This window comes from Podarcis melisellensis (assembly GCF_964234715.1).
Source record: "Podarcis melisellensis genome assembly, chromosome: 18".
Taxonomy (NCBI): domain Eukaryota; kingdom Metazoa; phylum Chordata; class Lepidosauria; order Squamata; family Lacertidae; genus Podarcis; species Podarcis melisellensis.
In genome coordinates this window covers 12,200,265-12,215,769 of record NC_138536.1, presented here as the reverse complement: position 1 = coordinate 12,215,769, position 15,505 = coordinate 12,200,265, and the positions used below count along the sequence as shown (strand labels likewise).

Genomic DNA, 15,505 nt, shown 5'->3' with positions numbered 1-15,505 from the left:
TCCCCTTACTGAGACGCAGAAGTTTGATCAAGACTTCTCTTCCTCCTAATTAATTGGAGGGCCAAAAATCCCTTTGTGCACTTACCCTTGGTTGGTTCCCTGTTTCCCCCGGTCCGTCGCCGCCAGTGAGCAGGGTATCAGACAGACGAGTCTTCTGCGTTCCCCCTGGAAAAATTTACCAGTGCGCGCTTTGGGTAAGCAGTTGTCCTCTCTCTTGTACCCTGCCCAGTAGGGCGAAGGGGCTGCGTTCCAGCAGACCACTTATCCGAGTCACGGCACCATAAAATGTAGCACCTCTGCTTGTGGTTAACGCTTAGCTGGAATGAAATATTCAACGCAGCAATAGAGAAATTAAAATATTAATTTATTTGTCAGACAAATAAATGAGAGGCACAGTGGTATATGGTTACCAAGCTCTGGCCTGGCCTCCTGCCATCCTGGCCAGCACTTATATTCCCTTAATCCAGCCCCCTTTGCTCCTCCTGTGGCTGCCTCTATCCAATCAGCCTGGTTGGAATTCCTATTGGCTGTTTGGTAGAACCAATCACAAAAGATACACCCACAAAAGATACACCCATTTCCTTGCCCTTATAAGGGAGACAAAGAGCTATATATATGACATATAAGTAATAATATATCTTACATGGAATCTTAATTACCAGCTCACCTCTTGCCCTATTGCCTTCTAAAACAAATGTTTAATCTTACATTTTTATGTTCAACAGATGTCAAGGATCTTGAGTTCACATCAACATTGAAAGATTTCCTTCATTTAAGGTTTCTAAACAAATGCCTGACAACTATATATCAAGAGTGCTTGGATGGCGTCTTCTGTCTGGCAGGGGGGCTAGGCTGGTGGCTGACTTAATTTCAGGATAAATACAACTCTTACAACCATATCAAATAAGAATCTAGCATTCCTTAAATCCTTTGCATAATTACATTTAAGCCAATATATTTAAGCTAATATATTTCATACATTATCATAGGTAGCCTCTTAAAAGAATAAAGCTTCTCAAAGTAAAAAGGAAGGAACTCAGTAAAAAACAGCTTTTAAAAGAAGCCTCTTTAGTTTACACCCCTCCTTTCACCCCCCTTTCCAGCCTAAAAATAAAGTAGAAAGAAGCTTCTTCTCCAGCCAAGCCAGTTGCCTTTCCCCAACATTTTATTGCCCTTTTTAACTCTCTCAGTTTAAGAAAGAAACAGCTTTAGAAGATTTCCTAAAAATGTTCTCCTTTTTCTGTCAGCTAAATGTTTTTCCCATTTGCTTCTGGCCTTAGAGAATTCAGCTCAAGGTTTAACGTGAGGCCCATTGGTATCATTTTACTTATTTACCCATTCTTAATAGTGTTTTTTCAGCCTTGGGGCAGCATATGTAATTCTCCCTTTTTATGACTTTGAGAATTGTTTTTTCTACTATAAATCAATGGGGCCCTCTTGTCTTAGGAGAAAACCTCTTGCCAAGGTTTTTTCTGCCTGGCATGAAACATTTTGAAAATCTAAGCCCATTTAATTTAGGAACCTGATCAAGATATAAGCCAATATAAGTCTTGATTAAAAATGCAGTCTATATTCAGATGCCACAATACATCTACCAGATGTTTAGTACGTACAGGATTGTGTTTTCACAAGTGCCTGCAGTGGCTCCCGCCCCCTTCAAGAAAATCCCTCAGCCTCCTCCCGTATTCTTCCCGCCCTTCCTTCCCATCATACCTCTTCCGGTGACCTTTGCTGTTCCACTTCTCCCATCCTCAGGTGCCCAGAGGTCTTTCCTCTCCCTTGAAACTATTCTGCCCCTTCTTCTCCCTCCCTAATCTGGAAAAATGGGCCTTGTGATTCCGCTCCCTTCTCCTCCAGCAGTTTCCCCGTAAGGGGCCATCTCCATATCAAGAGCCATCTTTGCATTTGGCAGGTCTTGGTACTTGGGCAGACGGGGAGCCATTTCTCTTTCTCAGAGCTCCATAGATCTCCAGCTCCCTCAGGTGCCTTGTCCCATTCTCGCTTGCTTCCCCTCGTGCACGGATGGGGACCTGTGGCCCACATAAGGCTGTTGAACTGGAACTCGCATCATCCCTGGCTTTTGGTCATGTTGGCTAGGGCTGATGGGAGGTGGAGTCCAGCAGCATCTCAATGGCCAAAAGGTTGCCTATGCCTCACCTTAGATGATTCCGCTCCCTCCCTCCCTACTTTCTCTTGCTTAAGCCTGGGGATCTGACCCAGAGCCCCATAAATCTGCCACTTGAGCCTTGCACTCCAGGACAGGTTCGTGTTAAGCCACTCAAGGTTGTGAACTGTGGGACTTTGTTGTCTCATTCAGCTGAGGCCGGGGGGGGGGTGTGTGTGTGTCATTTTATTTCAGCCCTAGAAGATTTCCTTGATGCATTTGCTCAGCCCCCAAAAGACCTTCCTCACCTCTAGGATTCCTAGGCACTTTTACAAAAGACCTTGGCACCCACAACATCTTAAAGTGGGGGTTCACAGTTACCATTTCACACACCAAGCCACTTAAGGGTACATGTGATGTATTGTAGAACTTTAGTTCAGCTAAGCTGTAGCTGTAACTTCTCTGAATTTTGCTGGATAGGTCTCCAGCCAAGTAACTGTGCACAAGTGACGTGTGTCTGTTAATGCATGTAATAGTGAAAACAAACATACAAAGCTGCATTATTTTAGGGGAAATTGTTTTGCCAATATGTGCATATTTTGCAAAATTGCATGTGGAATATATCATGAGCAACTTGAATTAAAATGCTGACTATTTGCCATGTCACATATTACTGCTTTATACTGTATGTGTTGCCTAGATGGGGCCTCGATCTGGATCCAACCCTATGCTTATTAATCTCAGAGGTGATAAAAGGTAAAGGTACCCCTGCCCGTACGGGCCAGTCGTGACCGACTCTAGGGTTGTGCGCCCATCTCGCTTAAGAGGCCGGGGGCCAGCGCTGTCCGGAGACACTTCCGGGTCACGTGGCCAGCGTGACGAAGCTGTTCTGGCAAGCCAGCACCAGCGCAGCACACGAAAACGCCGTTTACCTTCCCGCTATAAAGTGGTACCTATTTATCTACTTGCACTTAGGGGTGCTTTTGAACTGCTAGGTGGACAGGAGCTGGGACCGAAAGACGGGAGCTCACCCCGCCGCGGGGATTCGAACCGCCGACCATGCGATCGGCAAGCCCTAGGCGCTGAGGTTTTACCCACAGCGCCACCCGCGTCCCATTCTTAGAAGTGATAGGACCCACTTAAACTCTCTGTAGGGAATGAGGGAAATTCAGTTTGCTAACCCCGCCTACTTCAAGCTTCTCAGAACAAACAAGAATTAATAAAATTGTCCATCTCTACTGAGAATCTGCTGGCACCGAAACATGAGATAGAAGGCATCCCCCAGAGACATCTAGTAGTCCAACCCTCTGCAATGCAGGAATCTCAACGAAATCATCCAGGACAGATGGCCGTCCAAGCTCTGCTTAGAAACCTCCAACGAAGGAGAGTCCACCACCTCTTGTGGGAGTCTGTAAAACACACAAATATCTATCTATCTATCTATCTATCTATCTATCTATCTATCTATCTGAAGACAACAGAGATATTTTCATGAGTTACTTGTCAAAACAGAGCAAGAAAGATAATGAGAACTTGCAGATAAATGTTTGCAAGTATCAAGTGCCCCAATCAGTACATTTCCACTGGTACAGCTCTCATTTTCTGAGCAGATTTCAAGCCCATTAACTGCTGTGTGAAAGCCCCTTTGGGTCTTTCTCTTCTGTGTGGCAAGAGATTATCAGTTGGGGGGGGGGTTAGGAGTAAGGGACCTGTGCCAAATTGATGCAGCCTTACAGTTAGGGCTTGACAGGACTCTGGAGGACTCCCTAACAAGATTCAACCGGCCCCATCAACTGCCTTGAGGGGTTGATTCTGTTGCTAGTTGCTTGGAAATGCAACAGTCAATTCTATGTACAGTATAGTATCAGAAGCTACCTGCCCTGCCCTCCAGAAACTGACCTGGGACTCCTCTAGCTTTCCTCATTCACCTTTCCTGAAAGAAAGCTTTGGTACATTAGCCCCTCAAGGTACTTCATCTGATACACATAGATAAGCCCATTCTTTGCTACACAATGCAAGCTTTGGTCACCCCCTCTTTTAATGCCGCAGCAAAAATATAGTGTCCTGATCAAGGGAAGTCACAGTCTTGCTCTATTCTGCCTTGGCCAGACCACACCTGCAGTCCTGTGTCCACTTCTGGGCAGACCTGTTTAAGAAGGATGTTGACAAGCTGGAAGGTGTGCAGAGGAGGGAGACCAAGATGATCAAGGGCCTGGAAACCAAGCCCTATGAGGAACAGTTGAAGGAGCTGGGGATGTTTAGCCTGGGAAAGGGGAGACTGAGATATGATAGACAGCTTCAAATGTCTAAAAGGCTGTCACATGGGAGATTTCATTTCACTTTTAATCTGTATACCGCATTTCTATATTACTTTTTATACACAAGGTGGTTTACATGCTGGAGAAACAACAAAATAGACAGCAAAGATCACACATGTAATAGCAATCTAATACAATACAAAAAAATCACAATAACTTAAAAAAATAAACAACATATCAAATAAAGAAATATGAAATAATCCATTAGAATATAATGGTAAACAGTTAAATTAAATATCAGCTGGACGATGGTAATAAAAGCTATGGGGCCAAGGGCTGGACACTGAAACACCAGGCATCTCCTTCCTTGCCTAGTGGGACTTCAAGATGTGAAGATTCCAGCCGACTCCTCCCCCCCCCCCCCAGAAGCCCCAATGGCCAGGCTTGCGATCCAGGGGCGCCGACTTATAAAAAATATTGGGGGGGCCCAAGACCTCCAAACCGCTGCTGCTGGGGGAACGAAAGGGGCGAGCCCCGGGCTGCCCCGACCTTAAGTGAACCTGTGAGGGCCCGCCCTTTGCGGCAGCCAATTGGCTGCCGCCGTGGGCGGTGAATATTAATGATGTATCATTTTTGTGCTTCATGCTGTGGCCACAGACATGTGATCTGATGGTGAATTTGGGGTGACCCAATGCAAAAATCCTGAGAATCCCTGTGGATCCATGCTTTGTAACCACGTTTTTGCATCATTGCAGCCCCAGGCATCAGTGGGTGGGTGATTTTGGGGGGGGCAGGCTGTAGCCATGGACATGCTATGTGCTCTGATGGTGAATTTGGGGTGACTCAATGCAAAGATCCTGAGGATCCCTGTGGATCCATGCTTTGTAACCACATTTTTGCACCACTGCAGCCCCAGGCAACAGTGGGTGCGTGATTTTGGGGGGGCAGGCTGTAGCCATGGACATGCTATGTGATCTGATGGTGAATTTGGGGTGACCCAATGCAAAGATCCTGAGGATCCATGTGGATCCATGCTTTTAAACCACATTTTAAGTGGGGAGGGAAGGAAAAACACAGAACGGACAAGGAGCACGAGAGGGGTGTGCAGAGAAGCAGCTGGCTAAGAATGCAGGGGAGGGGTATAACGGCAAGGAGGAAAGGAAGGCAAAAGTTTTCCCTCACCTACCCACCCAAGCCAGCCAGCTCGCGCGCTCTCTCTCTCTCTCTCTCTCTCTCTCTCTCTCTCTCTCTCTCTTTCCCTCCTGCATGTTTTCAGCCCTCTCCTTGCCTGGAGGGGAGGGGCTTTCCCTGCTCTTTGTTCCATTTGAGCAAACACAGCAAGGAAACAGAGGAGGGTGGGCAGTAAGACCCTGAGGCAGAATGCAGGAAAGCAGCCGCTTCCTCTTTTTGAGGGAAAAATACGGTAATAATTTTCTTAAATTATTGGGGGGGCAGAGCCCCCCCAAACGAATTTTTGAGGGGGCTCGGGCCCCCTCAGGCCCCATGGAGTCGGCGCCTATGTTGCGATCTGATAGCAGGATGTCAGAAAGCTTAACTGGCCGGTCACATCATCATAGATCACCCACTAAAACGGCAATCTGATAGTGAGATGATGGAAGTGGGTTGATTGTGGCAGGACCTCAACAGCCAAACTGTGAGAACAGCCCAAAATTTGATCTTCTATAGTGTCTCTAGTGGAGATTATAGAACTGACCCCTCGCCCCCAGGTAGCCACAACAGCTGGGCTTGCAATGAATGAAAAGTGAGATGTCAGAAAGCTTAACTGGCTGTCTCACCATAGATCACCCACTAGAACAGCCGTCTGATAGAGAGATGGCGAGTGATGGATGCCGATTGGAAGAATGTGCCAAACTGGGGGACTGGCCAAATGTTACGGGGGGGGGGGCTGCTTTGAACTTAGGAATAGACCATTCTGTCCATTTCCATAACCCAAGACGTGGTCTTGAAGTTATGGTGCCTTCTTACAGTTCCTATGTTCACTTCAGAGCGGCTAATAGAAGCACAAGACTGATGCTCAACCATTTGCTTTATTTTGCAGTGCAAGAGGGTCAGAATGTGACAGGTCAAGGCACTCAATCCGCTCCCCCCCTCCCCACCCCCATTTCCAAATTCTGCTTCTCTTGTGTTCAGGGCACACCTCTCGATCCAAGGATCATGCTCTGAACAAACGCTCTCAGATCGAAACCACACAGGGCCATTGACTGGGATCTCAAACATTATAGGCCCAGCCATGCCCAGCAATAATCTGGAGAACTGTAGTTTGTTAAGGGGGCTGAGAGTTGTTAAGAGACCCACATTTCACCCCATAGAACTACACTTCCCAGAATTCCCTGGGGAGATGGCAAGTCACGAAAATGCAGTTGTGAATTCAAGTCCCTTTGGATCCAGTTGTTTCAACAGGAGTGGGAGGAGGGAGTGTTTGCAGCATTCGGGGGGGGGGGCGGCAGGTGGAATTGCAGAATGAAAGCCATACAGGTTATACTGCAAGCAGAGGGTTTCTAATTGAGCCAGGCTGCAGTTGGTGGTTGCTTCTGCTCTTCAGGATTCCATGGTTTTCTTGATCCAGGGAAGGAAGTGGGCGATGCGAGAGTAAACTCCAGGAGGAAAGTGGTTGCCGAAGGAGACGATTCCGTGCACCACGCCGTTGCAGACCATGGGGCCTCCGGAATCACCCTGCGGAGAGAAGAGCCCCCAGCATCTGTCAACAACTGCGACCTAGTGAGGCAGGAAGCTGCCTTATAATGAGACTTGGCTGAGAATCAGATCATTGGCCCATCTAGCCCAGTGCTGTCGACACAGATTGGCAGTGGCTCTCCCAGATTTCAGGCAGATCCAGCCTCCAATTGTCAGCCACACAGGGCTTTTACTAGGGCACTGCAAGCCAAGTGAGACACAGCCTCACACGGCAAGTAGTTGAGGGGTGGACCCCAAATATGAACACAAAGGGGCCGTCATGTGAGGGCGCTGCCTTTAAGCCTGGGGCACAGCACCTTCCATCTCTCTCTTCTTCCTTCGTCCTCAGCTGCTAGAGCAGTAGCCCTTGCAGACATGTAGTTTTGTCCTTCTCTCCTGGTTCTCTGGTAAACACAACCTTCACATTCCAAACCATCACCTGCTCAGCCTCTCTCACAGACATTTCAACTTTAAATTTTATTATTTCTTTAATTTTTATGACACCAGGAAGTGATATGAGAGAAAGGGAAAGGGAGCTTTTTGTCCGTATATGTGAGGAAGTGTAGCAGGGTGGGTGTGTGGGTGTGTGGGTGTGAGAGAGAGGGGGGGGGAGAGAGAGAGTTTTGCTTCACTAGTGCCCTCAGACATGGATTTGACAGCTTGTGACTTGGCTTGCTTTCTTGAGCTGCCTCCCCCTTCCCAGGGGTTGGAGACACCCACACCCTTCACAAAGGGGCACAGCTCAATGGCAGAGGATCTGCAGGAGGACCCAGGTTTGATCCTCAGGTGAGATGGGGATGTTTGGGTCCAGCAACACCTGGAGGGCCCCGATTTCTCTGCTGCTGACCCCGGTCACCAGTCCTGCCTGCTGACCCTCACCTGGCTTGTATCCCGGAGCTGGTTGTAGCTGCCAGCACAGATCATGCTGTCATCCAGCTCTGGGTAGAACTTCATGCACTTCTTACGACTGTAGATGGTGATGTTGGTCTCAAAGAGCTTCTCCGTGTTCTGGTTGTCATCAATCAGGCCCCATCCTGCCAGGCTGCAGGGGGTCCCATTGGGGAGGTCGCTGCTAGATGTGGGCAGAGGAATCATCTGGACATTTTTGTTCAGAGTAGCCTTGTGGGCCAGCTGCAGGAAGGTGAAGGAGAAGAGTCAAGCAAAACGAAGTCTTCCCTGGAACAGACATCCCGTCCCTGTAGCTCAGCAGGTGCAGCACCTGCTCTGCATGCGGAAGGTTCCAGCTTCAACCCCCAGCCTCTCCAGGTCGGCTGTGGAGAGACCCTTCTACGAAACAGAAACTCTGAAGAGCTGCTGTCAGTCAGTGCCAACAACACTGATCTAGGTGGACCTTCATTCCGGGAACCTTGAGGCCTGGGAACTTCCATTATTGCTTCAAAGCTTTTTACTGACAAATCAAGTGTTTCGTTATTTTTAGGGCAAGGGCCATAGCTCATCGGTCCCTCTTTCAAGTTGGGCATCTCCAGGCAGGACAGAGAATTTCCTCCGTCTGAAGTCCTGGCGTTCCTCTGCCAGTCAGTGTTGACAACACCGAGCCAGATGGACCAAAGGAACTGTTGGAGTTGGAAGGGTCCTCTAGTCCAACCCTCTCCTCCCAGGGATCTGGGATGGAACTCATGCCTTTGAAATGTGGGTTGCTTTGATGGAGGCACAGCAGCTGTGGAAGGAGGGGAGTATACGTCTCTAATGAAAAGCAAGCAGGTTGCTGGTCCTCGTGAGAATGGAAATGCAGAAGAATGAAGGTGTGTGTGCCATAGCTCTTAGTGCTAAGTGCCAAGGCAAATCTGCAGACACACAAAATATCACCACCCTGTTTGCCAGTAACAATAACAATAATAGTACCTTGCCCACCTGACTGGGCGGATTCCAACAGATATAAAAGCATAATAAAACATGAAACATTAAAAACTTCCCTATTCAGGACTGCCTTCGGATGTATAGCTATTTATCTCCTTGACATGTGATAGGAGGAACAAACTGGGGGTGACATTTTGTCAAGGGAGAGGTAGGGCAAGGGGACAGAAAATAAAGTTCTCTAGAGCTTCTGGGCCATTGTTTTCTTTGAAGGGGGCAGCAACTAATTTTATTCTTCCTTTGGAAGTCACATCAAGCTGCAATCATGGCAGAGCCTCAGGACTTTGCTGGGGTCTGGGTTGCCAGGTCAGTAGCATTTCAGTCCTTGAGATTTCAGGGCCCAAACCTGAGAAGTCAGGGCAGCCCCCAATGACGTCATCTGGCAGGCGCATGGAGTTGCACCCCACATTGCAGGGGGGGGAGCACCACATGCCCATGACGTCACACTCAACCCCGCCAGAGCCACTCAGTCCGCTATCCACCAGGTGTGTTTTCTGGTGGGGGGTTGACCACCAGTGGGGGGTCCCTGTCCCCCCCCCCCCGTTCCCATCAGAGCCTGGCTTCGGTGTGTGAATGGAGAGTCAGTGGCAGAGAGCTGCTGCCCCTCTCCTCAACTGGGCTGCCCCATGTGCAGAGAGGAGCTGCCGGCCGCGGCTGCTCCATCCCCGGGGCAAGCCTGACCCAAAAGGCAAAGAGAGGCTGCAGAGAGTAAGGGAAGCCCCTGAGATGGAAGTTAATTGGGAGAGGCAAGAAGAGGAGGGCAGACCCCACCCCAAAGGTATGGGCTATCATTTGCAGCCAGCTCTTGCTGGGCTGAAGCTTGAAAGTGACATGCAGGGTCTTCTAAATATGTCTCTGTATATTTTGTTAAAGGCACTTTTGCCCACCTGGAGATTCAACCTTCCACCTGCCGCCTGGAGGGGGTCAGGGAATCCTGGAGACCTCTGCTCAGACCTGGGGTTCTGACACCCCAAAGTGTGAGAAGGCGGTCCTATACCTGGGTTTTGCTTTGTTTACAGGGCACTTTTCCACCTTCAATTTGCCTCTCACACACAGAAATGGCCATAAGGAATTTTATGGAAACGTGTGTCATCTTTGCAGGCATTAGCAGGGATAGCATCATTTCAATCTGACTGCTTTTTGAAGAATGGTGGGGAGCCCAAGGGCCTTGCTCCTCCCCGAGAAACCTTCCAAGGGCCACATGTGAGTGGTGGGCGCGGCAGAGGCAAAAGAGGGAGGAGCACCAAAAGGAAGTTTAACTTTCAAAAGTAAGCTGGCTTGGATAGAAAGACTTCACTTCACCCTTCATCCAGGCAAACTAGAAACATTAGCAGAATTCAAGATAATAAAAGAACTCAGATTGTAGAGAAGGGCTGGCAATAGCTTTTGGCCTGGGGAGAATGCCATGGGCCAGCCAAAGAGAGGGGGGGGCACATTTGACTACCATTCCTGATGTTCCCCACCCCTGATATAGACCTCCATTGTTGGTGTAATCTGTAACATTCTGAATTAATCTTTTTGAGGGGGGGGGAGGAGAAATGTCCCTGTATTAATCCACCTTCCTAGTTTTGAAGTTGAAATTCCTTAATGAGGTTCCAGTTTAGTCGCCTGCTCCATGCCGCTAGTCCCTGGTGAGACACATGCAGATGTGTCAGGCGGCAAGATTTGAGAATCGGCTTTTATGATACTTTGGGCAGATAGGGACGGCGGGCTGGGGCTCATTCGTGTTCCTTCTTCCTCATGATCCCTGCCTTCTGGGGTGCTGAGAAAGAGGGGGCTTAGAGCAACTCACCTTGAGCAGAAGGATATCGTTTGAGACCGTTACGTCATTATATTTCGGGTGCATGTGATATGACTCAACGCCAATCACCTGCTGAGTGTCCTCAATGGCGGAGCGATCGTGCGCCCCCAAGACGACCGTCATGTCTCTGGAATCCAAGAGCATCAGAGAACCTGGAATTAATCCTTAGCTATTGTTCTCTCTTGAAGACAGATGGGTCTGAAGGGTGGGGAACCAGCCAATTTTGATTTTCCTCAGTTTCTCATCTTTCCAATCTTAAATTCAGTTCTTCACATCAGTTTGCAGTATTTATGTTGCTTTTAAAAAAGCCCTTGTCAAAATTCATCAGCATTTTAGGGTGAATGTGTCCTAATATGCACATTTTTATATGTAATTTCCCCATATATAATATGCTTATATAGGTTATTTTCGCTGAAATATGTATTTGTTTCACTAAGCCTTCCTCCACCTGTTCTTTGGATCTCCTGCATGTCAGAAAGGCGCCTTCTCGACTCTCTTTTCTGCCTAAAGATGTTCCTCCTGTATCAAGTATCGTGGGGAACAATTTGCAAATGGAACGAAAGGCACCACAATAATGCCACTGCTACACATCAGGGAGGGTTTTCAGATACTTACTCCATGCAATGCGCGGCTGTCATTACCCACTGGGGGGCCACAAGGAACCCGCCACACCCAAAGCCCAATTCAGATTTGAGTGTTGCCATGTAGGGTCGCGAATGAGGTACAGCTTCGTGTCCTCCGATGATGCGACTCCGCAAGAGAGCTGCAAGAATCGTAAGAGGAGATCAGCGGCTTTCCACGGCCCCCTTATTAGCTTATGGGGACCATCCATCTTTGCAAAGCAGAAAAATGTCAGCACCCCAATCAGCTTACAATTGGCTTTGCCAGGGAGTTAATGAAGGGAAGGGAGCCAGGGGAATGGAAATGGGATGTCTGCACATGCAGTTACAGATATTGTTTACCCCAATCTCTGAGCATCAAGTGACTCCAGGGATCCCTTCGCTTAACCCAGCGTTCGGTTTCCTTGAAATGAACATTAGCAGAACCAACCCATAAATCTTGCTTTCTCATTAGGGTTCCAGGGAAGCCCGAATTCTGGCACAGAGCAATGCAAACCTCTATCTCTCCGGCTTCCAGCATCAGCCAAAAATTAGTGTAATAACTTAACCAGCCTCATATAACAAACATGCTTAAGCCTAGTGAATGTATGAAGGGATGGAGTAAGCTGTCCTGTCAGGCTTAACTAAGGGCACTTCCCCTCACCACCGGAGCAACTAGGTAATCAAGCCTTTGTTCCCTCCCCAGTCTACCTGATGAACGTAGTGTGTGAAAATGTTAAGCTGGTTGCTCTCACAAGCCACTCTCAAGATCCAATACCAATCATTTAGGAACTTTCACCACTTTGGAACTAAACTAAGTGTTACTGTCCATGCAGCCTTTCTGATGTATGGACATGCACATGAATCTGACCTTTGGAGAGTTTGTAAGTAAAACATTTTTAACTTTCTACATGTGTGGTTCTTTTCTTATGACAAGAGGGAGGTTTTGGAACTCCTCAGGGCAAATTTTAAAGCTCTAACTAACATCCTATATTTATATGCTATACTTTGCTGTATATCTTGCAATTTTAAATCTCTGGGGCTTTCTCAAACATGGATTTTGGCATCCTGGAGTTCTCTCTTCTATATTTTGTACATATTTTCCCTTGAACCAACAGACAACAAAACTTACGCACATGCACAGCACACCTCAACCTGTTGTTCTTCCCCACCCCCGGATAATGGGGCACCCAACCAGACGAGGAGGGAAAAGGCCCCCCCTGGACTTGTAAATCGCAGTGCTTAATTGGCCAGCCAAAGCCACGACTATAAAAAAAGAACGAGTTTCCTCTTACTGGCTTTACCTCAAGTACACAGGATCATGAGTTTAGAAGGAATCCAATGTACGATTCAGACTTAACGTGTGCGCCCGCATAAACCTACAACAATGTTTAAGCTTCACTCTGGAAAATGAAGAATTGTCAGAGTTGGAAGGGGTCTCCAAGGTCCTATAGCCCAGCCCGCTTCTCCCTGCAGGATCCATGAAGCAGGGCTTTGCCATTGTAGCATTATGAGCCCTGCCTTTGCTTACAAACCTCCTGCAAAGGGCAGCTTGAGCATCAGGAATGGAAGGAATGAGATTGGCTTGGCCCAGAGGAATAGGAGAACTCAGTTCAGCAGAGGCGGGGTGTGTCTTTGAACTCACCTGGTTCGACCAGAGAGGAGGACAGGAGGAGGAGGAGGAAGAGGTGGGGAGGCTGTTGGAATCTCCACATCTTGGAAGGAAGGAGATGCCTGGTGTTTCAGTGTCCAGCCCTTGGCCCCATAGCTTTTATTACCACCGTTGTCCGTCCCCCCCCCAGAAGCCCCAACGGCCAGGCTTGCGATCTGATAGCAGGATGTCAGAAAGCTTAACTGGCCGGTCACATCATCATAGATCACCCACTAAAACGGCAACCTGATAGTGAGATGATGGAAGTGGATTGATTGTGGTAGGACCCCAACAGCCAAACTGTGAGAAGAGCCCAAAATTTGATCTTCTATAGTGTCTCTAGTGGAGATTATAGAACTGACCCCTCGCCCCCAGGTAGCCCCCTGCGGAGAGAAGAGCCCACAGCATCCATCAACAACTGTGATCTAGTGAGACAGAAGGATGTCAGAAAGCTTAACTGGCCAGTCACACCAGTCACACCTAAAACAGCAATCAGATAGAGAGATGGTGAGTGTACCAAATTGTGAATCATCCCAGGAGAAGATGCCTTAAACTTAGGAGGTCTGCTGATTAAATGTTCTCTTTTTTTTCCGTGCTTAAGCAGTTCTCCACATTTCCCCACCAGTTTGCAAATTATTTTTAAAAGATCCATGTGAAAAATTCTTCATCATTTTAAAGCTAATTTCTTGCATTTTTATATGCTGTTTCTGCTAATATACAGGCAGCTAGGAGTTGTAGGGTTGGGGTTTTTCTTAGATTTTGCAATAAAAAAGCTCAACAACTTTTGTGTCCGGATTCTCACTTTCTGAAATATGGCAACCTATATTAATTGCATAAATCATGTCACAACTGGATAACAGCCAGTGAGGGCAACCCAGAAAAATAAAGCTGGTGTCTTTCTCTCTTTTCTGCACCACATTTGAGGTGCAGATCCTGTAAGTCATTAGGAAGAGAGCAAGGAGACTTTTCAAAGCCACCATCATGCAGTTCCAGTTTCTCCTCTCATGATCCCCTGACTCTTGGAAAATGTAGAACCGTCAGATTTGTGACGGAAGTTGGAGGTTACTAGTAGCCCCCTAATATTAATGTGGTAGGGAGAAATAACTGAGCAGAGTTGTAGTTGGGGGAGTGCAGGGGGGCGGCGGCACTGGGCACCACATCACGGGGGGCGGCACTTACTGTGCCAAGCGACGCATCTCTCCTGGGAGTGACATGGTGGCTCAGGTGCCTGCAGGCTCGGGCAGCATGGGGCTTGTGTCCTCCACCACCACCCCAGCCGCCCTACAGCTGAGGGCGAGGCTGCAGGCGGACTCCCTGCAGGCTCCACACCGCTCAAAAAAGCACTGCGGACCTGCAAGGCGCTGGAAGGGAACAGGGCTCGGGCCCTGGGATTCTGGCGCCCTGTTCCGTCCCTGCAGGGACACGCATGCCACCCAGGCAGCCAAGTGGGAAGCCTAAGATTATTCCTGGGGTGGAGAAAGTCTCCCTTCCTTCTAAGACAAGAACGTGGGGCTATGCAGGGAAGCAGAATGGCTTGGCCAAGTAAATTTTATTCAAAGTGCATTCATCTAATTCAATGAACCTGAAGTACATGATGCCCTTTAAATTCATTAAATCAACTTTGAGTATGACTAGCATTAGATACAGCCCTGAATGCTGGAATCCAATTCAGGCCCAAAAATTGTAGCTTTTAACACAACGCATACTTAACACTGTGGCTGGGCTGAGCTCCCCCAAGAGACAGTGATGACCACGAACATAAATGGATTTTAAAGGTTAGATCAATTCATAGGGGATAAGGCTATTGGTGGCTAGGTTCTGTCTTGTGATTCCCTGTTTGGTCTTCGTAGAATTGTAGAGTTTGAAGTAACCCTGAGGGTCATCTAGTCCAACCCCCTGCACTGCAGGAATCTCAACCGAAGTATCCATAACATATGGCCTGCTTAGACCTCTGCTTAAAAACCTCCAAGAAGTGTCCACTATCACCTGAGGACTCTGCTCCACTGTCAGCTGGCTCTTATCATCATTTATTTGTGCAGACTGCATTAAATCTTATCTAAGCAATACAATTTTTAAAAGAAAAAAGATTTTTACTCCTGATGTATCCTCCTGTAAGATTCTGGTAACTTGAATCCATTGATCTTGACCACCACCACCTTTACTACAAAATAAAGACCTTATGCTGGAAATAATTATATGACCTTTCTCAGTATTGGGAAGCTTTTAATGTTTTGTTTTGTCCCTTTATATTTTGTTGGAAACCGCCCAGATGCCTGAACTTTTATTGGTGGAAGCCACAGGGGATTGCAAAGGGAAGAACAAGAAGATGCACTCCAGGAAGCAGCTCCCATTTCCTCAAACATACAAGTACAACACATATAGCTTAGTGGCTATGACTAAAAAGGCGCAGGGGATGCCTTTAAGCATGAATATTGTATGTGCATGTCTTGAACTTATGTTAGAGAGTGCTGTGATGCGCCCAGTCTCTGCAATTCAGCAGACAACAAATAATTTGGAAAGAGG

At 47.7% G+C, this 15,505-nt stretch overlaps 1 protein-coding gene across 1 annotated transcript; it reads right to left on the bottom strand.

Moving 5' to 3' along the window:
* Nucleotides 1-5,889: 5,889 nt before the first annotated feature.
* LOC309360910 (mast cell protease 1A-like) lies at nt 5,890-13,085 on the bottom strand. The gene is made up of 5 exons (XM_081895894.1): nt 12,977-13,085; nt 11,348-11,495; nt 10,724-10,859; nt 7,936-8,187; nt 5,890-7,056 (listed from the first exon to the last, which is right to left on the bottom strand). The coding sequence occupies exons 1-5, from the start codon at nt 13,044-13,046 to the stop codon at nt 6,922-6,924; spliced, it is 741 nt and encodes a 246-aa protein (XP_081752020.1). The 5' UTR covers nt 13,047-13,085; the 3' UTR covers nt 5,890-6,921.
* Between the last annotated feature and the right edge of the window lie 2,420 nt (nt 13,086-15,505).